The 24,910-nt window shown below is 40.8% G+C and overlaps 2 protein-coding genes across 4 annotated transcripts in view; one reads left to right on the plus strand and one right to left on the minus strand.

The window, feature by feature from the left end:
* PACC1 (proton activated chloride channel 1) overlaps positions 1 to 7,175 on the plus strand; it is a 46,700-nt gene extending 39,525 nt beyond the window's left edge. For 2 of the 3 annotated variants that reach the window (XM_043568386.1, XM_043568385.1), the window contains exons 5-8: positions 834 to 976; positions 1,900 to 2,044; positions 4,392 to 4,499; positions 6,218 to 7,175. In XM_043568386.1, the coding sequence (XP_043424321.1) occupies positions 834 to 976; positions 1,900 to 2,044; positions 4,392 to 4,499; positions 6,218 to 6,379 (558 nt within the window). In that variant the 3' untranslated portion in view covers positions 6,380 to 7,175. Of the gene's footprint in view, positions 1 to 833; positions 977 to 1,899; positions 2,045 to 4,391; positions 4,504 to 6,217 lie in introns of those variants that run through there. The other variant, XM_043568387.1, reaches the window with a different exon arrangement.
* Positions 7,176 to 8,636: 1,461 nt separating this feature from the next.
* Positions 8,637 to 24,910, minus strand: part of PPP2R5A (protein phosphatase 2 regulatory subunit B'alpha) — a 65,779-nt gene continuing 49,505 nt past the window's right edge. The window contains exons 5-13 of the mRNA XM_043568384.1: positions 21,784 to 21,914; positions 20,632 to 20,691; positions 19,632 to 19,740; positions 18,899 to 18,952; positions 12,924 to 12,974; positions 12,505 to 12,624; positions 12,294 to 12,421; positions 11,477 to 11,578; positions 8,637 to 9,787 (exon numbers count right to left, since the gene is read on the minus strand). Coding sequence (XP_043424319.1) covers positions 9,655 to 9,787; positions 11,477 to 11,578; positions 12,294 to 12,421; positions 12,505 to 12,624; positions 12,924 to 12,974; positions 18,899 to 18,952; positions 19,632 to 19,740; positions 20,632 to 20,691; positions 21,784 to 21,914 — 888 coding nt within the window. The 3' untranslated portion in view covers positions 8,637 to 9,654. The remainder of the gene's footprint in view (positions 9,788 to 11,476; positions 11,579 to 12,293; positions 12,422 to 12,504; positions 12,625 to 12,923; positions 12,975 to 18,898; positions 18,953 to 19,631; positions 19,741 to 20,631; positions 20,692 to 21,783; positions 21,915 to 24,910) is intronic.

The raw sequence follows: 24,910 nt of genomic DNA on the forward strand, positions 1-24,910 counted from the left end.
CTGGAGAGCGTTTATGGAGGTTACTGCCGTACAGATGTTTATCTGTAATTCATTAATCTGTAAATCAGTTATGGTAATTAATCTGTAAATCCAGCGTCATCACAGTTAAAAGTCCCAGTTGGTTTTTTCATGGAATTTAACAGTCCAGTTTTAAAGTACATGGAGAAGAACACGTGTATGGCAGTCACCCGCTGGGGGTGGTGGTAGGCACGTCGCGGAGGGGACCTGCCCGGTCAGATGGCAGAACAGTGTAGACCCGCAGGGATCAACTCCGCATCTGTCCCTCGTCTGGGGAGCGGGAGGTAGGTTCCTCTTTCACACCAGATGCAAAGCTGAAAGCCACGCACATAAAACGTCTGAATGTAAAAAAGTTTAAAAAGTGCTATAAGAGGAGAACATCGATGTAATTTTGGTTTTCCTTCACAAGCAAAACCTGGAAGCCATAGAGAAAAAGATTTACAGATACCACTGTATCAAATTTAAAGCTTCATCTAACAAGTGACATTAGAAACAAAGTTAATGGCAGAGCGACAGACCGGAAGAAGACATTTGTCCGCATACTGGACGTACGTTAGTGTCCCTTCCGAGGGCATCCGTAGCACAGGCAGCCAGTGAGGAAAATGAACGGAGGACGGTTGCTCCCAGCGCTGGGCCAGGCGCTAGCCCGAGAGTCGCGCTGTGGGGCTGAGCGGGAGCCAGCCGTGGGCAGCAGGAGGGGTGGCCTGTGGTCAGCTGGGGGCCGCTGGGCGAGGAGTTTGCTGGTCACCCTCAGTGTCTCTGGGGCCACAGGCGGGGCTCCCACAGGGCTGATTCTGGCCCTTGTCTCTCTGCAGAAATCCGCCCTGATCGTGCAGGGACCCCGGGAAGTGAAGAAGCGGGAGCTGGTCTTTCTCCAGTTCCGCCTGAATGAGAGTAGCGAGGACTTCAGTGCCATCGATTACCTCCTCTTCTCGTCTTTCCAGGAGTTCCTGCAAAGGTGGCGTTTCCAGTCCATGCCGGGCTTGCCGCACGCGGTCTCCTGTCCGCTTGCTCATCCCGGGCTGGGGTGGGCAAGCGGGGCAGCGATGGGGGCGCAACTCCAGGGACTGACCTGGAGCCTAGCTGTCCAGGAAACCTGGCTTCACTAAGGAAGCGGGTCTGGTGTGGCGAGTGTTTGGACTTGGAGGCAGAGGCTTGGTCCTGCCCGTTCGGGGGGCTAAGGCTGCCTTGGACCCTGTGAGCCCCCTGAGGGCAGTCCCTGCCTCTGCTGGGTCTCCCCTGCGGTGTCGTGGGCAGCATGTCCAATGCGCGGTGTGTGTTTGCCACACATTTTTAACACGGGGATGAAGCTTCCTGTCTGTGTGGGGGACACGCTGGGACCCAGAGTGCCCACTGGGGGCGGTAGCCACCCCAGAGGAGAGGCGGCTCCCCCGGGCTGATGAGGCCATGGGTCACCTCCCCTGCTCATGTACCACTGCTCCATCCTTCCTGATCTGGAGCTTGGAGCCTCTGCTGTGGCGTCTTCCACCCTGTCTGTCCCCCAGCATTCCCTCTGCCCTCCCTGCGTGGAGCCGAGGAGCTGTCCTCCCCTCACTGGGCCTCCCAGAGGGAGGCTGGCAGCCCAGCAAGGGGTCCTCAGGGCCACCGAGGGCCAGAGTTGTCATGCTGGTGGGCGCACCTGCCCGCTCAGGGCCAGTGCTCTTGGGAGCAGGGGTTGGGGGGAGCTGCCTCGTGGCGGGTGACAACTCTCCCTCTGTTCAGAAGCCTAGAAGCAGAGCTTGGAAAGGAAGCAGGAAGTGGGCCCTGTCCTCTTGGCGGTAGCCGAGAAACCGGCTTGGAGTAGGGGCTGGAGTTTGAGTCCAGCCGACTTTGAATCCTGCTGTTGGGCCTAACTTGGCCTCTTCTTTTCTGTCCGCCCAGCCCAGACAGGGTGGGCTTCATGCAGGCCTGCGAGAGCGCCTATTCCAGCTGGAAGTTCTCTGGAGGCTTCCGCACCTGGGTCAAGATGTCCCTGGTGAAGACCAAGGAGGAGGATGGGCGGGAAGCAGTGGAGTTCCGGCAGGAGGTGGGTCGTGCTGGGTGTGCTTCGCACCGTTGGCCGCTTCCACCCTGGAGTCCGGGGTGGACAGAAGCTTCGCAGGAGAGAGGACCTTGGGGAAGTCGTATGGTGAGAAGGGACCCCGTGCCAGGGAGCGGCCATGTCCCGCAGGCTGGGCACGCTCTAGGCCTTTGCCTGGGCTGCAGCCGGTCCTCCCCAGACACGTGGGCCAAGCAGGGATGCCTGCATTTCACAGAGCAGGTGGCGCGCCCAGCACAGTCCGTGTTCTTGGCCGTCAGAGGCCGCTGGCCTCGTGGAAGATAGAGGACTTGCAGGGAAGACAGACTAGATACAGTGGCCTCCGAAGTGTGGTGCACGTGAGGGTCCATTGAGATGCATGAGGAAAATATTAGCTTGCTTTTTGAACTAATTTCTTGATCTCATCCTTTTTCCGTTTTTGAGTATTTTGAACATTAGAAGAAGAGTAATGTTTACGTCACTTCTGAGGAAGTCATGTATGTGGGGTATGTACTCAGAAATGGGTTACTAATGGGAAGTGTGATTGAAAGCTTTCAGCCCACTAGCCTGGAACCAGATGTGCCCGAGGTTTCTAGCTACAGTCTCAGCAGCGGATGGGGGAGGACCTTGGGAACGGGCCTGGCAGTGGGGATGGGGGCAGGGGACATTTTGGTTGCCGTGGCAGGGCTGTTTGCCAGTCATCACTGAAAGCGAGGCTGCACCCCTACCTTTGGAACTTTCACCTCCACGGTGGCAGCCCCCTTACCCACACCTACACCCTGAGGCCACCGTCCTGTGTATCAGTGGCCGAGTGCCTACAGAGGTAGCGAGGGAATCTGTTCTGAAAACTTGGCTCCTCCTTGGAGGTGTTTCAGCAGGCTGGACCCCGAGGGGCGGCACTGGGAAAGGCCTGGGTTGGAGTAGGACCTACTCCCAGCGACACGGGGCTGTCGTTGGGCAGAAGTCATGCGCTCGTCCGGGCCCACCCCTTCCCTGTGCCCTGGCCTCTCAGACTGGAGAGGAGGAGGGTTTGGGAAGGGCTTCAGGCCGGTTTTCTTCAAGAGGACAGGCTTTGTTCCTGCCTCAGGAGGTGGAACCTACCCCCCTAGCCCCCCGGCAGTGGGTCCCTAAAGTGTTCCCAGTTTGTAAGGTAACTGTCACGTCCTGGATTTTTGCTCCACGCTTTTCTCTGAGAACTCCCGAGATCTTCCTCCTCTGGCCCCACAGCAGCTGAGGAAAGGAGCCTCGATGTGTTCACCGTAGTCAGGTGCAGCCTGGGTCTGCCCGGCTTGCCCCACGGTTCAGAACCCAAAGGGACCTAAGTCCCAGCGAACATGTCCATTTTACCATGTTTGTGCCATTCGTGATTGTCTAAGTTGGAAGTGTTTCGGTGGGTGACATGAACCCTTTTGAACAAAGTTGAAAAATGTTTTTTATGTAGTGTTTTGTTTTTTTTTTTAATTTTTTTTTCAACGTTTATTTATTTTTGGGACAGAGAGAGACAGAGCATGAACGAGGGAGGGGCAGAGAGAGAGGGAGACACAGAATCGGAAACAGGCTCCAGGCTCTGAGCCATCAGCCCAGAGCCTGACGCGGGGCTCAAACTCACGGACCGCGAGATCGTGACCTGGCTGAAGTCGGACGCTTAACCGACTGCGCCACCCAGGCGCCCCTATGTAGTGTTTTAAAGTTTAAAATACCCATGTCTTATCTCATTTGATCCTGACCACACCTCGGTGATGCAGGCATTTTGTCCGCTGCTCTGCAAGTGGTGAAGCGTGAGGCTCAGCTCGGTGGTGGAGCCGGCCCTGTGGCCGGGGCTGGGCTCTGCCTCTGGCACCGGCCGCTCCCCGTTATACCACGCAGATTAGCAGCTTCTAGTAATCATAACCAGATCTTACCAGACACGCCTACTAAATACTTAACAGGGAGTGAGTGCTCAGCAGGGCGGATCTGTGAGGTTGCGCTTTGTCTGTGTAAGACCTGAAGGGTTGAAAGACTTAGCTTTTAAGATCAAGTATTTTGAAATTCGAGACTTTTATGACTTATAATTGGGTCTTCACGTGATACTTTGGATACGATTTAATCATGAGTCCAGATATCTCAGGACAGATTTTGGTGACGATCCAGGACACCCATTGTACATCCCAGATGCTGTTTTCCCAGAGAACTGGAAACCGAAGTCTTGGCCTGGTTCCAGTTTCAGGATTTGTGTATGAGATTTTTGGCTTTCTCCCTCCAGAAGATGATGTGAAGCGAACCAAGGACCAAGATCCCCTAACTTCCTTCTCCTTTCCTGCAACCCAGGTGAGGCAGGGGCGCAGAGGTTGTAACGCTTTCTCCTCTCTCTACCTAGACGAGTGTGGTTAACTACATTGACCAGAGGCCGGCCGCTGAAAAAAGCGCTCAGTTGTTTTTTGTGGTCTTTGAATGGAAAGATCCTTTCATCCAGAAAGTCCAAGATGTGAGTATCACTTAAGGTTACAAGAGCAAACACCCTGTGCTGAGGTATTTTGGCTCATCCTTCCAGGCTGTCCTCCTCTTCTCTCATGGCACAGATCATTTTTTCATTTATGACATTCATGTCCTGTATTTGTGTTTAATTGATCTTATCATCACTAGACAGTTGTCCCCGTGAACGTGGGGGCTTCCTCTTTCGTCCGCCATTATTTAAGTGCTGCCTGGCAGAGTGCTTAGCACAGAGTACTTAGCACAGAGTACTTGCTTAGTAGTATTAAGTGAGTGGAGCGAGTAGAAAACCTGGGTTGCATTAAGCTAATGTCTAGATTATTGCTACTGGAAGCCATTCTTTTTTTTTTTTTTTTTTTGGAAGCCATTCTTTTTTCATAGGTCTCTGTTGGATAATAATCATTATCTGTCAGAGCAGAAATGTACAAGTAAAAATGAACACTGCCTCAATTAATGCCAGATTCCCAGACGCAGTCTCGGAAGAGGAGGGATGCTAAGACAGCTTTGCTAGAGGACCGTTCTGGGGAGACACCATCCCCCGGAGGCAGTCCCAGATCTGACACTGATTGGCGTTTAGGTAATCCCAGAACGTGCTGATGTGGTCGGAGCTCAGGGGAAGCGCCTTGCACGGCTAGGCCCATGTGGTGGAGGGTCTGTGTGACCTGTAGTGCTCCCTGATCACGCACCTCCACCACGAACCGGGGACGGGAAGGGCCGCTTATGCAGGGGTGCGTGCGGCTCGCTGAATCCGGATCTGGGTGGAAGAGTGAACGTCTTCAGTTCTACACGTGAAGTGTGTGAGCACACGTTTTTCACTTATGCCATTCAGTAGGAAGTGCCCGTTGAGACGAGTAAAGCCCACGCTCGAGGCCTGCTTTTCTCGTGTCATCACTCCGGTTCATCATGGTCCTGAACAGTGGTGCCGGTGTAACCGTTTTGTATCTGTGGACCCTGAGGCTCAGATTGTCCAAGGTCACCCTGCTGAACAGACTTGAAAGTGCTGTGGGTACCATGCTGGGGACTCAGAAAGAAATCCAAGCTGTGACCTTGACCTAGAAGCGTTTAACATTTAGTGAGTGTAGTCGATAGCTGTGAAGTGACTCATTCCAGACAGTAAGTAGCTGCCAAAGAAAGGGCTTTGTGGGATAAATGTTTCTGCCAGAGGGTTTCTCGGCTTAGTGGTCAGAGAGGGCTCCACGGAGCCGTGAAGGATCAGTGAACTCGAGTAAGAGGAAAGCATCGCAGGCTGGGGGGCTCAGGGCATGGCCTGAAGGCAGACGTCCGGGCGGGTGAGACTGTCACTGGACTGCGTGGAGGGCAAGTGTGAGTAAGTGTGAGACGGGAAGAAAACGAGTAACTGACCTTCTGGAGTAGGTAGTTCTGGGGAAATTTGTCTCCAAGCCACTTCTGGGGATTAGGCTAGAAAGTTAAACCTCAGTACTGAATATCTAACTTGTGCAGAACTTTTTTGAGAAAGTTCTTTTCAGGATCACTTCATAGTAGGAAGGGATTAGTATTTTTCTTCTCAGACTTGAGCTGCACACATTAAAGGTCTAGTCAGAATGAAGTACAGAGTCATGGCCGTTTTAGAACCCAAGTGTTTTTCTTGTCGCTCCAATAATCTGAGGCAGGAGGATCTTGACAGTAACACTCGTGTGACCTAGGAATCCAAGTTGAGGCAACCTGATACACTTGTGTTCATTTGTTTTCCAGATAATCACCGCCAATCCTTGGAACACAATCGCCCTGCTCTGTGGGGCCTTCTTGGCGTTATTTAAAGCAGCGGAGTTTGCCAAGCTGAGTGTGAAATGGATGATCAAGATCAGAAAGAGGTACCTTAAAAAAAGAGGTCAGGCGGCGAACCACATAAGCTGAAGTGGCCTTGTGTTCGCAGAACTGCTCACAGCAACGGAAGTTCTGGTCACTTCCGCGCGGAGAAACGAGCCGCCGGCAATCCTGTGCTCTCTTGAAACGGGCCTTGCTGGGAGGAACAGCCTGCCAGCCTGCAGCTTCTAACCTGGCCCCAAAAGAGGATGTTTAAAGCCTAATGGAACAGAGCCAGTGGGTAACCTAAAACTTATTTAAGTATTTAAATTATTAATGAACAGATGGCGAGGGATTGTGGAAGATGGAATTAGATCTGTATCAACTTTTCTGAAGGTTTGTGGAAGTTGCCTTTCTTCTTACTTGGTTTGGTGCACAGTTAAGCTCTAATGGGGTAATGAAGGCTCTACATTTTACTCTAGCTTCCCCTTCCGCCCTAGTAGTTTTCTAAAGTGGACAGAAGAGTGTGATTTTCTTTTTTCCCCAAATCCTGACTCTGCAGATGTACAGGTTATGCTTTGAAACCTCTGCACCCTGTACCCAAAGGCAAGAACCCTGTCGTCTCTGACGTCATCTGCCAGTTACATCATCTGGCCTCCTGGCACGCTTTCTCATTTGTTAAATAAGAAATGGGACTTTTTTGTAAAGCTACTAGAAACCAGGAATACGATTTCTTGTGGACTGACTAGCCACCTACCTGTCTGGCTAGAATATTTGTTGATGGAGGTGTAAGAGTGTAGAGTCATTAACATGCAAAAGCCCTGGGCCATATGTACATAGGAGGTGCCTACTCAATGTATCTTGATGATTTTATTAACAGGTAAATAAAAGTTAGGTTAATGCAAAAGGAGTCAGTGTGCCAGTATGAATACCTGCTAAATCAGTAGGCACCGGTACACTTTCATTCTGTGACCAAATGGCAGCATGAGCTCGGACTCCCGAGATGGAGGGATCTGGACTCCCGAGGTAGGTCATGAATGCGTCCAAGGAAGGGTCGGGGTGGGGTGTGGCGATGGATGGCAGGCAGGCAGTCAGGAAGAGTGGCAGAGCTAGCCGCGTAAGTGGGGTTCTCTTCCTGTCCTATAAACAGCTGAGAAAGGGGTACTCAGTGTGACCCCCAAAGCCTTCAGCTTAGCTTTTGACAAAGATGAGTACTGAAATGTTTTTCACATCGGCCGATTTAAAGTTTTGAGAATTGTCTGCAGAGTTTCAAATTACTTACATGCCCCTTTGCTCCAAAGAGGACTTGGTAACACTGGATTTCATAACCTGGCTTTAGGTAGTTTAAAGAGGAATTATTAAAGGTAAACTTGTGCCAAGAAATATTCCCTGGTACTTTGCGATGCCAGAGAAGCATGCACATTCACGCTAGCCTAGATCTCGTCTCTGTGCAGTCTTTTTGTGAGGCAAATGCGAAGCCAGGCAGAGAAGCTTACGTTAACAACGTTGGAAAACGCGAGTGTGTGTTCTGTCTCTAAAGATGACACCACTTTAGTAATACTTCAATATCTAATAAAATTAGCTCAAATAAACACACTAAAACTGCATTTCCTGTATTGTGGAAAGTTGAGAGCTCTTAAATGCGCTTTAGGATAAGTAGATAATTGGGAAGTATTTTTAGCTTGCCAAAGAAAAAAACTTTCATAACTACAGCCGCAGCCTGTCAGAATCCACTGTGGCTGCTCTTCGGTGAAAGAAACGTGTAAGTCTTCCACTGCGTAGACATTCAGACCTAGCCTTCACTTTCTGGAAAAGGCAGGGGCTTGCCGTTGACGCTGTGTCCTGTAGTAGGCTCACCCTGGTCTTCCAGGGCTGCCCCCAGCTGTAACACTGGCTGGCCTCGGGTTAGTGTGGCCAATTCGGCCAGAGCCCCTGGACCTGGATGGCTGGGGGAAGGTGGCTACTGGAGATCATAAACTGTGAGCCATGCACCCAAAGGAAGAGTTTCTCCTGGGGCCACAGCAAGTGAAAAGGGATGCTTGTACAGTGACCTAGGAATAGCACGCAAAACGCTAGACTTCTTCATGAATGCAAAGGAGTGGAGAGTTTGTAATGTCTGATGTCTGACTCTGCCACCGTTTCCCTGAACCACTCCTCACCCAAAGAAGTAGTATTTATTATAAACTTTGAGTATTTTTAATTAAAACCGACATTTAAGGTAATTTGAGCCTGTTCTCTGAACATAGAAGGACATGAAGACAAAAGGCTAGCCTAGAACTTAGAATTTTAGGCAGACATTGTATAAAGAGGCAGCAGACTGCTTCTGGATGTCTCAGAGCTGGAAGAAGCAAAGACCACATCGGCAAAATACAAACATAGACTTTATTAAATGCTGCTCAATCCCCCAATGAAGATCTTTCGTTACAAAACAGTTTTCCACACAACTGCAAGTAAAGAGATTGGAATGGTACTCATAACAAAAGAGGTGAGAAATACTTGACCAAGTGAAAACATACAAGACCTCTCTCTAGTCAGCTTGCTCAGAACTCTACAGGGGCAGCCTAGTGCGTTTCCTTTAAATAAAGCCAGCCAGTGACCGTGAGTGCTCTGTGTCACCACACTGGGGGACTCAAAGCCTCCTTCCCTGGGTCAGCAGGGGCTGGAAGGAAGGGCAGGTTCTGAGGACTGGAAAGGCCCTGCCTTCAGCCTTTGGGAGGAAGAGGAGGAATGAACTGAGAGGCAGGCTCAGCGTTTACCTGTGCTGCCTCCACAAATCTGGGCTCATTACTGTGGGGAGTTGCAGATGAAGAGGGATATTCTTGAGGAACAATCTAAAGAATTTGGTTTACTTTCCCAGCTTTTATTTATATTTTGTGCTTTAAAAAGCCTGGAGATTTAAGTTTCTGCTCAAATTCCAGAGTGCAGCAACTCTAGTGAAGGAAGGCTTAGGGCAGGTAACTCCCCCCCCATCATAGTTCTTTTTCCTAGGATGTAACTAAGGTCTGCAGCAATGTGAAAAGCACATTATAAAAGGGAAAAATATACAGAGCAGACTACTGTATCTATGTGCAACACAATCAAAAAAAGAATTCAAGTCATAATTCTTACCACTCCCATAATTAGCTCACTCATATCATAGATGATGAAGTTCATTCATTTCTGTGAAACTGTAGAAGTGACACAATAAATCCATGATTAGACAAGGTTACAATATACTGTGGCCATGATACAGCACAGGGCTATGTTTAGTCCATATTTTTCATTTACAGTTGCCAGAAAAAAAGTTGGCCTTTTAATTGTATTATACTGAGAGGTTTGTCTCATAATTTTTACATATTTCAAAAAAGTGTACAAAACTGCCTATCCAACAGAGGTGGTGGCTTTTTTTATTCGTCACTTGTATTGCTGAGAATACTGTGCATGTTGTAAGCACTGTTCTGCTTTTCCAAAGCTTTCTTTAGCTTTAGCTCCTCTAATTTTTTCCATAACTCTTCACGTTCCAATTCCTTCTTTTTCTCTCTGTAGAGAAACCAAAATTTTTGTAGTCAGAAACCTTTAATTTAGGGCCTGAAGAAAGTTGCTGTTTGGCAGTCTGCTGGAGAACGCATTGTTCACCCCCATTTCATTTAACTCCCTCTCCTAAAGCATCTGAGCTCCAATTACTTGGACACCTGATTACTCTTGTCACTCTCCTGTACCAACGCAGAGTGACTCCTTGCTTTCTCTCTGCTACATGTTCTCACTTCCATGACCACTTTGTCGTTCATGCTTTATTACGTTCCCTTTCTCACCTAAACCTCTTGCAGTCACCCTGGTTGGCACAGTCACCCTTTTACAGAGACAGAAGGGCTGGCTCTCAGGCTGGAGCCACTTCCAGGTAGAATCACCTCTCTAGCCACTAACCAGTCTCTTTCTCTCTCACCTCTTACATGTCATGAGAACTTTAAAGTTTGAATCATCTCTGGAAAAACAAAACTCAGAATATTTTATATGTTTCAACTATTTGATTTCAGTTCTAAGGGAAACAACTGTGAATAACTGAGACCAAACTGTTCTGAAGGACTATATGAACATGTGAAAAAACCATAGGCTGGGGCGCCTGGGTGGCTGAGTGTCCCGTCGGACTCTCAATACCAGCTCAGGTCATGATCCCGGGGTCGTGAGATCAAGCCCAGCATCAGGCTTTGCGCTGAGCATGGAGCCTTTTTAGGATTCTCTTTCTCTAAAAAAACAAAACACCCCATGGACTTACAGTTCCACAGTTATATGCCATTATCATTTTGCAGATAACGGTTAGGCGTATGAAATATACAAGTTATCTTTTTGTTATAAAAATCATCTTTTTCTTCCCACTGCTGCCCAATGTTTAACTTCTGCCTGAAAGGCGTGGTTTTTTAGGATGCCCTTGAAGAGGAGCCATTCTTGTTCTACTTGCCACAGGAAAACCCCAATTAGGAACTTTTTAGTCAAAAGAGATCAGCTTTTCCAAACAAACAATAGGTAATAAACTTCTTAAAAGTAAATGGTAGCTATTATTCTCAAATGATGCGTGGGCGCAGGTATACTGACTGGTTACTACCCACCTGATGTCTGAAATGAATGAGAAGTGATTTTTACAAGATCATTTTATATATGAAGTTCTTGAAAAGAGGTGATCACTAAGGCAGGTGTGTAAATGCTGGTATGTGCTATCATCCCTATATATTGTTGCAAGGAACAAAATATTGATAGTACTGAGCCAGAGACCTATGTGAGCTCCCTCTGACTGAAAAACAAAAAACCCAAAACACAGACTTTAAGATACCACTTCGTTAAAATGTGCGGCTTAAAACTACCAAACTTGTGCAAAGAGCAGCTGCAGAGTAAAGCAGACAAAGACGATTTTCATAGATACATAAGATATCAAATTTTGTAAATTTGGCAGAGAGTGTATTTCACAATGCAGATACTGCTAGACTGATAAAGTCTAAGCCTCAGAGTGAGATAAAGAGAGGATTTATAATCCACATTAAAATCATAATCTAACCAGTAGGGGAAGTTTTTTATCTGGAAATGACTTAAAAGAGTTTTAAGCATATAGTTTGAAATTCTCTAATGTGACGGACTTAAATACTAATTTTAACTTAGGCAAGATACCTTATTGAACTGAAATCACCTTCAACCAACCTAAAGTGTATGGATAACTTGGTAATTAAAAATACCAAATACCTTTGTCTTTCAGCTTTGTAGGAGCTAGTAAGGTCGTCAAAAAGCTTGCCATTCATTTCCATTAGGGTTTTCAGCACGTTGTATACCAGTGCTACAATGGTCCTAAAATGAAAGTAAGCAGTGCTGGGTTATAGGAAATACAACATGACTATCATCTCTAAATAGTGGCTGATTCACTTAATCCATTTTAGAGACGACAGACAAGGGTGCAAGAGGTTTAGGAATTTGCTCAAGGTCACACAGCCAGGGGTGATAGAGATGGTCTGATTCCAAAATTTCACGTCTTTCTTATCATGCTTAAACTCTTAAAGCGTTATGGTTATCTTCATGGCTGCTCTCCAGTCTCAAGCTAACAGTGTTAAAAGATGAAAAAAATCACCTATCATAACTTGTAAACAAAACAAAAAACCCACAAAGGAGGATAAGGGTGTTACAGAGGTTGGAATATATGTAGTCTAAACATCTACACCTTAAGCACCTCCGCTTCTCCCTGGGATAGCACCAACCTTCGAGGTCTGTGCATCCTTGGCGGATGTTCGGTTGGTCTCCCCCACTGGGTTTGACCACACACTGGTGCAGAATGTCACACCAGGTCGTCCTACCTTCAGGGGGGTTTGCAATTTTAAACTGAAATTAACAACATACATGTATTTACAGCTCTGTGAAACTATATGTATATCGAGTGCACAATGGAATGAAACTGATGTTAACCTTAGAATAAGTTCCAAATCTGTATAGGTTTCATGTATGAGTTAGGAGATTCAAAGACAAAAAGCACAAATATCAGAATACCGCGATCAACATAAAAGACACTTACGGATTCCAGTGTTCTTTGGAGATTTTGTATAAACTGCCAAACATAATTGGCAGAATTTTATCAATATTCTCCTCAATCAAACTAAGAATATATTCATTATTCCAGAAGTACAATGCCCTTTCTGCAACCTAAAAAAACATTTAGAAACGTCAAAACTAAAAGATAAAGGAAAGGCTAGTATAAAAAAATGGCTTCGCTGAAAACATCATACCTGAAAATGAGAACTGGAGACACACTTGGATATTTGCTTAAAAAGGGGCTCTTCAATTTTTTTGAACTGTGTGGGTTCAATGACATCTAAGATTTCTTCAATTTCTCCTAAAAACATCACCTAGGTTAAAAAAATTTTTCTTTTAATAAATATGACAAATTTTATGAAGATAACATACAAAACTACAAATGAGAAGGCTAATCTATAAATTACACAGGGACAAAAAAGGTCTTGATAGTATACACAATTTACTATAATGCTCAGCTATCCCACCAGGTCTCTTCAATCCCCAGAAAACCAGCTCCTGCTAGGTAGCAGTAACAATACAGCCAAGCCCAAAGCTGCGTGGTTTATATACTGAAGCCCTAAGATTAAGAAGTTTTAGTGACATTGTACTATTTTTGTTTAACAAAACCTACTTCTTTCTGACTGCATGTTTTTGGCCAAAATTTCAGCAGTCCTCTGATCACCTGCAAAAAAGAAGTTTAGCACAAATTAAGCCATGAAGTTGGTCAATCCCAGGAAATTTTTAGTAATTGTGATTACATAACATTCATTCTGAAGTAGATCAATATTTAAGTGTATCCCCAGACTTTCTGCTCGGCTTTACACTTCCATGAATAAGTATTTGCTGAGTGTGTCTGTACCAGATACTGTTCTAGATGCTAGGAAAACAGTGATGAACAAGACAGGTGACTGGTGACCCGGATTTTCAAAATGCAGGGAGACCAATGGAAGTTATTCATGAAACATGTAAGTAATTTTAATAGTTAAGTGCTACTTACTAGGAAGAAAATAAAGGAAAGTATGATAATGACTTGGTGGCATGAGTGAGGAAAGTTACTTTAGGGAGAAAATAAGGAACAAAGAATTTCTATTACTTAAAACCATTTGAAGCACCAAGAAAGCCAGGAAGCTTCCCAATTTATTTGATAGCTAGCACCATCTTGATCACCAAGATACATGGAAGGGATCGTGAATTTAAGTGAACATAATTGCAAAGATTTGTACTAAACTGAACATTAACAGGACAATATTTGCCCCATTATGCCTTATTCCAGAAATTCCAGGATAGTTCAACTCATTAACAGTTCTAAGTTAAAAAGGAAAAAAACTATATGATCATCTCAAGATTTTGAACAGTTGTTCAAAATGTCTGACTGCCTATATATTCTGATAAGAATTTAGTAAGCTAGAATAAAGAGAATTTATTAGAAACCATCAGCAATCATCTTATATAGTGATTTCTTGGAGACAGGTGGTAAAACCATCAGGGCCTGGTACTTTCGTGGAAATGTATCTGACAGCCTTTTAGGTTATTTTATAGTTATAATCCAGTTACAGTTATATTCAATAGCCTGGTCCTGTAATAAACACTTATTCAAATTAGGAAGAACACTGTTCAGGAGACAGTCCAATAAGATAAAAAGGATCCAATGAATATTCTTGGACAGGAATACCAAAATTATACTTATTTGTCTAAGTATATAATAATTATATACTCCCTAATTTAAAAAACAAAAATTACTGGGGCGCCTGAGTGGCTCAGTTAGTTAAGCATCTGACTTCAGCTCAGGTCATGATCTTGCAGTTCTGTGAGTTCGAGCCCCACGTCAGGCTCTGTGCTGACAGCTCAGAGCCTGGAGTCTGCTTTGGATTCTGTGTCCCCCTCTTTCTCTGCCCCTCCCCTGCTAACACGTGCACGCTCTCTCAGAAATACATAAACATTAAAAAAATTAAAAAACAACAAAATTTCTAAAATGAGTAGCCAAATTCAATGTGGCCAGATATATATAAAAATCAATACCTTTGTAAAACAAAGTATCAGTAATAATTAAAAAAGGTGCATTTCCTAACAAAAACTAATGTACATAAAGAATAAAATTTGCAAGAAATGTTTACTGATCGTGAGAGACTACAAATAGATGAGATGATTCAATATCATACATTTTTCCTATATTTAATGTAATTTCAATCAAATACCAACTGAATTACTTTCTGAAACTAGAAACATTTATTCTATAATCTGTAAGTGTAAGCAAATAACCAAGAACTTTTCTGGGTGGGAGGGGGAGAATTAACGGAATGGAACCCATATTACTGATATTAGCAACTAAAATGAGATGATATCAGCACAGAAACGGGCAAAAAGATATGAAATAGGGACGTGTAGCTAGCTCAGGCAGTAGAACATGCAACTCTTGATCTCGGGAGTCATGAGTTCAAGCTCCATGTTGGGTGTAGGGTGTAGAGTTTATTTAAAGAAGCAGGCAGGGATAGGAAACAAGACTATCTACAGTCATGTACATATATGTATATATGTATGAAAAAGGTGGCATTTCAGTTCCATGGAAAATAGATGAATTAGCCAATTAAGTGGTGGTACTTGGACTGCTGTCTTCCCGTTTAGAAAGAAAAAACGTAGCTGTGTTGCTAGCCAGACTCCTAAAATGATCTTCCATGATCCTTACTTCCTGAATTCACATACTTGGATAATCCCATCCCCTCAAATTGGGCTGGCCTAGTGACTTCTAACCAACAGAATGTGGCAAAAGGGACAGAATATCCCCTCCATGAGTAGGTTATAGAAGATTGTGACTTCCATCTTACTAGGAGATTGTCAAGAGCCTTCTCATCTTGCAAGCTTTGATCAAGCAAGCTGCTCTGTTGGAGCAGTTCCTAGTCAGGAACTGACTAGGCACTGAGGCTAGTCTCTAGCCAAGAGCCAGCTAGGAACTTGAGGCCCTCAGTCCAACAGCACTTGAGGAACTGAATTCTGCCAACAACCACATGAACTCAGAAGCAGATCCTTCCTCATGTGATCCTTTCTGTGAGAGCCCAGCCAGGGCCAATACCTCAACTGCAGCCTAGTTGGAGACCCTGAAGCAGAAGACCCAGGTAAGTAATGCCTGGATTCTTGTCTCAAAGAAACTATGAGCTAATAAATGATTGTTTTAAGCCACTAAATTTTGTGATAACTTGTTACATAGCAACAGAAAACTAATAAAAAGCAACAAAAAAGACCAGTTCTTCACCCTTGTCACACACAGATTTCAATTTCAAATGGTGTAGCAGGTTAAATGATGGCCCTTCAAAATATCTGTGTCCTAATGTCTAGAATCTATGAATGTGACTTAATGGGTCTTTACAAATAAAATTAGTTAAGGATCTCAAGATTAGATCATCATTATCTGCATGGGCCCTAAATCCAGTGATGTGTCCTTGTAAAAGACACAGAGGACAGACAGAAGAGGCAGCAGTGTGAGTGTAGAGCAACGCCACAAGCCAAGGAGCGCCTGGAGACACGGGAAACTGGAAGAGGCAAGGAATGGAATCGCCCCTAGAGCAACTGGAGGGAGTGTACCCCTGCTGACAACTTGATTTTGGACTTCTGACCTTCAGAACTCTGGGAGAATAACTTTGTTATTTTAAGCTACCAAGTTTGTAGTAATTCATAGCAGCCCTAGGAAACTATTACTGATGGAATAAACATTTTATAGGTAAAGACGAAATCCATAAAATAACTAGAATAGGATACTGGAGAATATTTTTATAATCTTAAAGGGTAGAAGGATTTTTCTGGTACGACATCAAAGCCAGAAACCATAATGATGAATAGATTCCACTACATAACATTTTTCTTCAGTTCTTTAAGGAAAGATTGAAAACTATATTCAGGGACCGCTGGGTGGCTCAGTCGGTTAAGTGTCTGACTCTTGATTTCGGCTCATGTCATGATCTCATGGTTCATGGGTTCGAGCCCCATGTCGGGCTCCATGCTGACAGCTTGCGGGGCCTGCTTGGGGTTCTGTCTCTCCCTCTCTCTGCCCCTCTACCGCTTGCACTCTCTTTCGCTCTCTCAAAATAAACTTTAAACACAAAACTATATTCAAATTTAAAAACTCCAAATGCATAAAAACTATTTGCAAAATATATCAGGAAAATGATTAAAAGTAGGCAAAGAACACAGAAATGTAACTGATCAATAACCACATAAAAGGATGGCTTAATCCTTGTAGTAATAAAAACCTATTAAAGTAAGATTTCTTACCTCTTTGACTAGCAAATATTTTAAAGCGTAACATTCAGCATTGGCCATGGTGAAGGAAAATGCATCTTCACACTCTGGACTGTATTAAATTGTTCAGACTTTTTGGAAGGCAGCTTGGAATATGTTAAAATTTCCAAGTAAGTACTCTTTGACTCAGCAACATGGTTTTAATTTTAATGATTTTTAAACATATATATACATGGGGTGCCTGGTTGACTCAGTACGGCATGAATGTGGTCTCGGTCTTGGGGTCATGAGTTCAAGCCCCACATTGGGTGTAGAGATTGCTTTTAAAAAAAAATTTTTACTTAAAAAAAATTTATATAGTAAAATTCGTGTGTGTGTGTGTGTAGGTGTGTACTGTTTGTTCTTAGGATTTTTATATACACATAGATTTTCTTTTGTTACCAACACCACAGACAGGACACAGAACAATTCTAACACCCTAAACATCCCCTCACCCAGCAACATGTTTCAACTACTCATGTGTCCATAAACTCAAGACTGATTAAATATGTTATGATGATCCATATAGTGGAATTCAATGCTACCAGTGAAAGCAATAAAACAGATTAATATGGAAAGATAGCCACATTATACTGAGAAGTAAAAACACCTGATCACTGTCCTACAACTGAACCTACACACACACACACACACACACACACACACACACATATATATAGAAAAAATTTCTAGAAAATATATTCATCAACTTAAATGGTTCTCTTTTAGGTGACAAGATTTTAAGGAACTTCCTCCACATTGTGCTTTACGATTTTGTATTGTGTGAACCAAATTAACACACATTACTTTCACAAAGAGAAGTAACATTAAAGCCATTTCCATTTTAGAAAATAATTTCAATTGAAGATCTGGGTACCTAAATAATGTAATAAACTAGCCAAAGTTCTGACTTACTTATAATTTGCAATAAGCTTAGATATGAATACCAGGTTTCTAGAGAATAAATATGAAGGCTCAAACCCAAGTAACATGGCCATAATTTTGGTGCTGGAATGGACTATGGGAGAAATGGAAAGATCTATATACCTGTACAGATCATTATGAACTGAAAAATATTTTCCTTTGTCAACCTGGACATTTACCTTTCTACCTCTTCATCCTGTTCCCATTTCCATTAACTCAGCTCCCCTAAGAAAGATCTCTGGCCATCATCCTCCCTAATCTACTCTTTAAAAAGAAATAACCTTTCTTCTCTATCCATCCCATATTAATTTGTTTAAATTATTTAATCTGTCTACAATTCAACTATGAACCATGACTTACTATGGTATGGATTTTGTCTGAAGTCTGATGAGAGGTACCATGGATTTATATTATGTTTTAATCTACTTTAGAGGTTTATGTGGTTTCATGTAATACTAGGCTCCTAATTCTCCTGATTAGTCTTGAAAAAACTATTTTTTAGCTGTTTCCAGAAAGATTTGCAATTGTAAAAGTTCAAAAACTCAAAAGTATTAGGAGTGGAAAAATATCTTTTGTTCATTTACACAAAGTTCAATCAGAGGAAGACTACTAAGTTTATAATCTTTTCAAGCATCCCTAGGTATAGCCTCAGTAACTTCATAATAAAGAAAATCTCATTTAAATCCTTTAAATGCTTTGCTTTTCTTCAAGAACTCTTAGATATTTAGATTAAGGATACCTAGAAAACATTCTGTCAAAATACTCATCAATGTAAAAAGGTTGTTTTCTCTGCTTTCATACGTTTCTATTTCTCCTTACCTTTTGTTTTTCTTAAATGTTCAATTTTCATAGTAACATTTTTATTCTCTCCTGAATCTGTGGGCAACAGTCAACAGAATTCAGACTGAATTGCTATGCTGATTCATAAACAACCTTTACTCCAAGAATACATCTGTATCACCAAAGGCAAGGACATGTTTTCAATCCCTATCATGTAGTTTATTATTAATAAGAGAGAAAATCCTAGTTCTAAAAACAAAACAAAACTCCAGGGAATAGTTTTGGGACCCTCACAGTATGTTTTAATTTTAAAAGGTGAATGAAGATTAAAAATGTTGTCAGTAAAGACAATATGTATGTAAAATTTCACATGAAGTCACTAGATCCTATCATCACATATCTCTGCTATATTTTAGTGTTAATCTATATTTAAGCTACTCAAGAGACATCCTATAACTCATAAGAACTTCCCCTCCCAACCCTGTTCTCTGAATGCAGATTAACCTAACATTCCTTCTAAATGACTTTAAAGTATATTACTACTGTTTGATAGTTCTACACAGGTGTATAAAGAAAAAGCCACAATGAAATGCTACAATGTAGATTAAAGACAAAAATAAATAGGACACTTACTGGTTCTGTTAGTGTGGTATCTTTCTCCAGGAACTGTACGACACAGTAGGCTAGCTAAAATGCAAGGGACAGTTTATAAATATTACTGAAAGAAATAACAGTGATGCAGGATTTTTATATTTAGTTAACACAAATGATTACCTCATTTTAACAAATTTTACTCTAACCCAATATATAACCATGAATATATTCACAACTGTGTCACTTGTTAAGCTTGAAAAGTAACTTATAGGTCAAAAAATGTTCTTTTTTCAATAGTAACTTCTGAATGTAAGGACTACAGCTAACATTTTAGTTTTTCAGCAAGTTTCTGCATGTATACCTATGCTGATAGGATATTATTTACATACTCCTAGAGACTAAAATCATTGTCCAACTACACTATCAGGGCTAGATGGAACATTCTGCAGATATGTGGGACTCATTCAAAGTCAGGGCCTAGGCGTTGGTGGTATAGTGGTGAGCACAGCTGCCTTCCAAAGTCAGGGCCTAGACTAGAAAACAAGAAAACTGGATATTATCTCTCCTATATCTACATTAAAAGTGCATTGAGCTTATTTAATAAAGCTAAATATTGTAATACGTTTAAATTATAACGAAAGTTTGCTTTAATTTACAAAGCAAATTGCTTAATTATACCTAAAATTGCTGCCTTAATATTTCTCAGTTTCTCTGCCTTTATATCAGCCTTTGAAACAATGTTCATTTCATTTGAAAGTTGTCTGAAACTTACCTGAGCATGAAACAAAGCTAATCCTTTTGCAGTATGCATAGGAATAAGAACCTTCATTAGAAATTGTTTATGTTCTGCTTTCAGTGGCAATGCAAAGCCATTGATAATACTGGAGGGAAAAAAAGGCAGGGGGAAGGGTTAAGTAGTTACTACTTTATTTCCCAAAGTTATATCCATGAGTAAGTACCTAAGGAACACTGCTCTGCTTCAGTCTCCTGGTGTTGAATGACTTTATGAATTCTGTTCTTCTAAGTCATTCAATGATGCCAAAAAGAAAACTGGGACTGCCAATTCAAGTCCCAGGAAGTAATTTCTATCTTCATTTTCTAGAAAGCCTATCACTTTATGCATCATTGCCTTTATTTTCCTACCTAAAGCCACAGGAGAGTTAGTATCACAGTGTTGTTAGAACTTGCAAAATTTTCTGAAGCAGAAGTATTTTCTGAAGTACATTCTGAAGTTTCTCTTACTTTGCTAAAAGATCTGAAATTAAGAAGTAGTTTTCTCCATAATCACTCTCTAACTATAAATAGAGGGGGCCTAATCTTCTCAAGTTAATATTGCTATGTGATGAATACAGAAAGCAAAATGTTCACATAAACTAAAAGGCTATAGATTCTTCTAAAAAGAACAGACGGATTAGGAAGGGCCTATCAATATCTCAGCAAGAATTCTTATAACTTCATCAAAGATTCACTATAGTTTATTTCATTTCTTCCCAATCAGATCCTATAATTTCTGAGGCAGTCTGGCAAGATCAGGCATAAAACATGCCACAGCTTCAAAAGCAGGAAGAAGCCTATTCTAAAACAGATGTCTTGCATGGCAAGTACTTTAATATGCTGACCGCTTAAAAAGCTATAAAAAGAATTCAGTTGAGAAGCTATGTCTTGTGCTCTATATTTAAACTCTAAAATATAAAATAATTTCTCCAACCCCAGTAAGATTCTAATACATAAAACGTTCAAAGTTATTTAACTCTTAAAAAACAATGACCTACCTTCCTAATATTTCAAGGAGTTCAGCAACACCATTGAAATGTTCTGTTTCATATATAAACCTGAATTTAAAATAAAGACAGGTGTAATGAAAACTCAAACATTAGAAAACTAAATTAAGAGGCAGGAAAGTAGAGAAATCAATCCTAAGGGCAACTATAAGAAACCTACAAGTGTGCTTCAGGAATTCTTTGTAAGCTATCTTGCCCCAAACTAGTTACCTCTAAGCAATCTTATAAAATAAGGCCTAATTCCTATTAAGTCACATACACTTTTGCTATAATCTAGCTGCAGAGATAACAGAATATTATTTCACCTGGAAGATTTTATTTTACTTAAAAATGTATAAGAAAGATGGGTTTTCTCAAAGAAATACTTTTCAAAATAGGAAACCGCCACCCACAGGAAAATCTACGAGGTAAGGACGGACCCATATGGAATCAAGCCACTTTTATTCATAGTTTCTCTAAACCTAAACTAAACAGGCTGTCTAGCTTTCCAAGATTAGGCTTGCTGTTAAAGCAGAAGTCATGAACTCAAATGACTACAGGACAGGGAAGTATCATGACTAGAGTAGACTTAGGAGGACAGAGACCTCAGGAAGATGCAGTCTCTCAAGGAGGCAGCCATTTCTGATCTCGAATTGTTACATCATACGAATGCTAGCCTAATTCTGCCACATTTCCAAATAAACCAAGCCTAAATGTGGTTACATTAAAGCAAAATCTCCTAATTAGAAGCAATTACTTAACAGATTATCACTTATAGTCAAAATATATACTCCATATAAATTTAATTAGTTTTGCCAGAAAATCAAAACTACTTTCAAGAGCTATTGATTTAAATATTTACACACAATTTTTTAAACAAGAGGCTCAAAGAAGTAGGTAACTAGACATAAATTCTCCTCAATAAACCTTAAACATGAACATTGGTATTACCTATTCTAAACAGTCTTCATAACTATTGTCCACTTAGATGAGAAGTAAAGTTGCAAGTTTTGAAAAAGTTACATGCAATCACGACACCCACAAAACAGGCTAAAAATGACTCAAATACTTATCAAAAGTTCAGATATAAAAATTAAAGGAACTGGAATAAAAAGAAAACATGGAAGGGGAAAAGTGCTATATATGAATATATGACCAGTTTACCTGAGGAAAATGTTGTTAATTTGTTTTCTGATGAATGCTCTTAATCCAAGAAATTTCCCATAAATTCGGTGCAGAACAGTCTTCAGGAAGTCACGTTCTCTGGGATCTTCACTATCAAAAAGCTCCAGGAGCTTTAAAAAAAATCTGAGAAATTACTTTTTAAAAATAATTGAGCTAAAATTTCACTTTATTCTAATTTGATTTCAAGATAACCCATGAAGTTTTTAAGAAAAATTTTAATGATTCTGCCTTATCAGGTTGATCCTATTCTTGCTAAATAATGAAGCTAAAGAAAAGTTTAAGGAGTATTTCTTTTCACTTCATTTCAAAAAACAACACATAAAAATATAAATACTTCAAAAAGGGTATAGTTTTGTTTTGTATTTTTTTTGCTTTGCCACTCATTTAAAAATTCTATCCTCTTCTTGACTACTAACCATGGCTCATAATTTTAAAGTTTTGAAATCTGAGAGATTTTTAATGCTTTTTGATAGTAATTCAAAACTACATACAAAAATCTTAAGCTTGCAAACTGCAAGTCATTAAATAAATGAAGTTTGAAAATACACATGTGCAAATGAGTATTTCCTGTTTACTAGAAAGATTTATACAAACTAAAATTGTTTTGTGATCTTACACTAAAAATCAAGTCACCATGCCAACAGCTCAGAAATTAATATTTAATTAGTAGGAGAAAGTACTGGCAGATACATGCTAATAGAGTAAAAGTCATTCAGGAAATAATGAAATAGAGATGAGACTACAGATTTTTATTTAAAGTCACTTTAGCAACTGGCTGCAAAAGTTTAAACCAGTTCAAACTGGCTAATTCACCATTTTCCTCCTATACCTCTACACAACTCTTCAGCAAAGGCAGAATAAAGAGATCTTTGAAAGATTTAAAGTCAAAGCTCAAATTCCCATTTTTAAAATGGCAAAGAAACTGAATTTCTGCTGTCAAAAAATGGTATTACTGTATTTTAAATAAAACATTGGATTTTCTTAGGAAAAATTTTAAAGTAATTTCTCTATATAGAATATAATTACCTATATGAAGTCATCAAGGAATTTTACATTCTGTACTTTGATATTGATAATTACAGTCAAGATGGCAAGCTCTGGACTCCTCAAAGTTCTTTTCCCATTCTGTCTTGAATTGTATGTGATTATTTACATATGCATCTCTTCTATTAGAGTGAATGTCTTTTGAGGGTTGTGATGACTTTAGTCATATTTACATACCCTTAAACAAATGTCTTGTTTATAGTCTGCATTCTTTGTTCACTAGGTTATTAAAGTCCTGAATGAGGCTCCAAACAAAAATATCCAGAGTATAAGAATTTGTGTTAATATACTTAATAAATTCAGTTCAAATTATTCTAATTAAAAATGGCTAACCTACTCATTTGAGACACTCATATTCAAGTTTCTGATGTTGGGTTTACTTAGAAGATAAGCTTGCAAATTAATAAAAGGGGCCCTTACTTGTTAAGGTTGACATGTTTAATTCAAAAATAAATGAATTTAGTACGAGTTGATCCTCAGGAGAAAAATATAAACTAGAGAATACCTGTTCGCCAACTGTTAAATCTATTTAAAGAAACCTATTTTGAAATACTGTAATCTAAATAATCTATTTATAAATATAAATATAAATTCATATAATAAAACATACATAAAACTAGTCATCAGGAAATTGTTTCTTATTCTGGCTGTGATACTTATCTCTAACTTTGCTTTTAAGGGTAATTCATAACCTCTGAGCTTTTTCATCACTGATAAAATGAAGAAGGCTGAAACTAATCTTGTGCTTCTAAGTGTAGGGAACATTATGGTCAGAGAGAGTCTAGTTTGAATCCTGATTGTGCCATCTACTAGCTGTGTAAAATTAGACACACATGCTTTATATAAAAGCATATAAGGACAATGCCAGGCACATAAAAAGCTCTTAGCTTCTTTCTTTCTTCTGAAATCCTATGATTTGAACATAACTTGTAATTATCCAAGTATTTTTTTTCTCTTGAAATATGAATGTCCAAATTTATACTTAATTTTTTCCTGTACTTTTACATCTTAAAATTACCACCTAATCAAATAATTTCAAAATACAAAAGCTAAGGATTCTCTCATATACTATTCATAAAGAATAACATAATATGAATACATCACAGAAGTGATCTATGAAAGCACAGCCATATAAACTGCTAGGAACAAATTACTGGGCTTTGGTTTCTCAGATAATTCAGGTATTTAGAGTATAAAGTAGAAGTTTTCTTCTTGTTTCTCTTCAAACCCATGGAATAAGCCAGCAGCAGAAATACCTCAAGCTCTAGACTGAAGAAGCACTAAGGCAACTGTCCCCCTCAACCTGCTTTTATGTTAAACACAATTTAATGTGGTATTACTAGAGTTCCTTAATATACTCTATTCCTTCTGTAGCACACAAGAGCTACCGAAGGAAATAAATATGCATTCATCTGCAATTACCAAAATCACAAAGTTCTATTTAATCTGATTTTTACTTGTGAATGAAATGTAAATTTTACTGTTAGCACACACCCAATATTTCTTTGTAATTTATGAAGAGTTGCTTGAATGGTTGAAGGACATATTCCTGACAATATTCTTCATTAATGAATACACTAACAGCAATTAGTCAGAATACTTTATGTGAGGTCAGGTGTCGCTATAAATGATGAAAACTGAACTCTAAATAAATATGCGGAACTCATGTTTGTAGAATCTTTATTATACAACAGTGGTAAGAGGGTAGGAAAGGTCCTCGTAATGATTTTAGTCCTCGCCTCCGCACTGGGTTCATTGCTACCTTTTGACTCATCTCCTACCTTTCTTGAAAGTGCAAATAACTGTAGAAGAGAAGAGCATCAAATTCCTAATGAGACCTTACATACTGATAAGTATTTCCAAAGAGAAAATAAACCTGCAAAGATTTGGTCTACTTCACCACAATCCTGTCTAGGGCCAGCCAGTTCCCCTCAGTTAAAGAGAGGCTTTTACATTGTTGAAAAGACTTTGAAGATTAAAATAAAACGAACACATTCTGAAAAATTAATTTTCAGTATGTAGTTTCCAAAAAATAATAGCTTATAACTAATTTATAAAATAA

This window comes from Prionailurus bengalensis, chromosome E4 (genome assembly GCF_016509475.1).
Source record: "Prionailurus bengalensis isolate Pbe53 chromosome E4, Fcat_Pben_1.1_paternal_pri, whole genome shotgun sequence".
In the NCBI taxonomy this organism is placed as follows: Eukaryota; Metazoa; Chordata; class Mammalia; order Carnivora; family Felidae; genus Prionailurus; species Prionailurus bengalensis.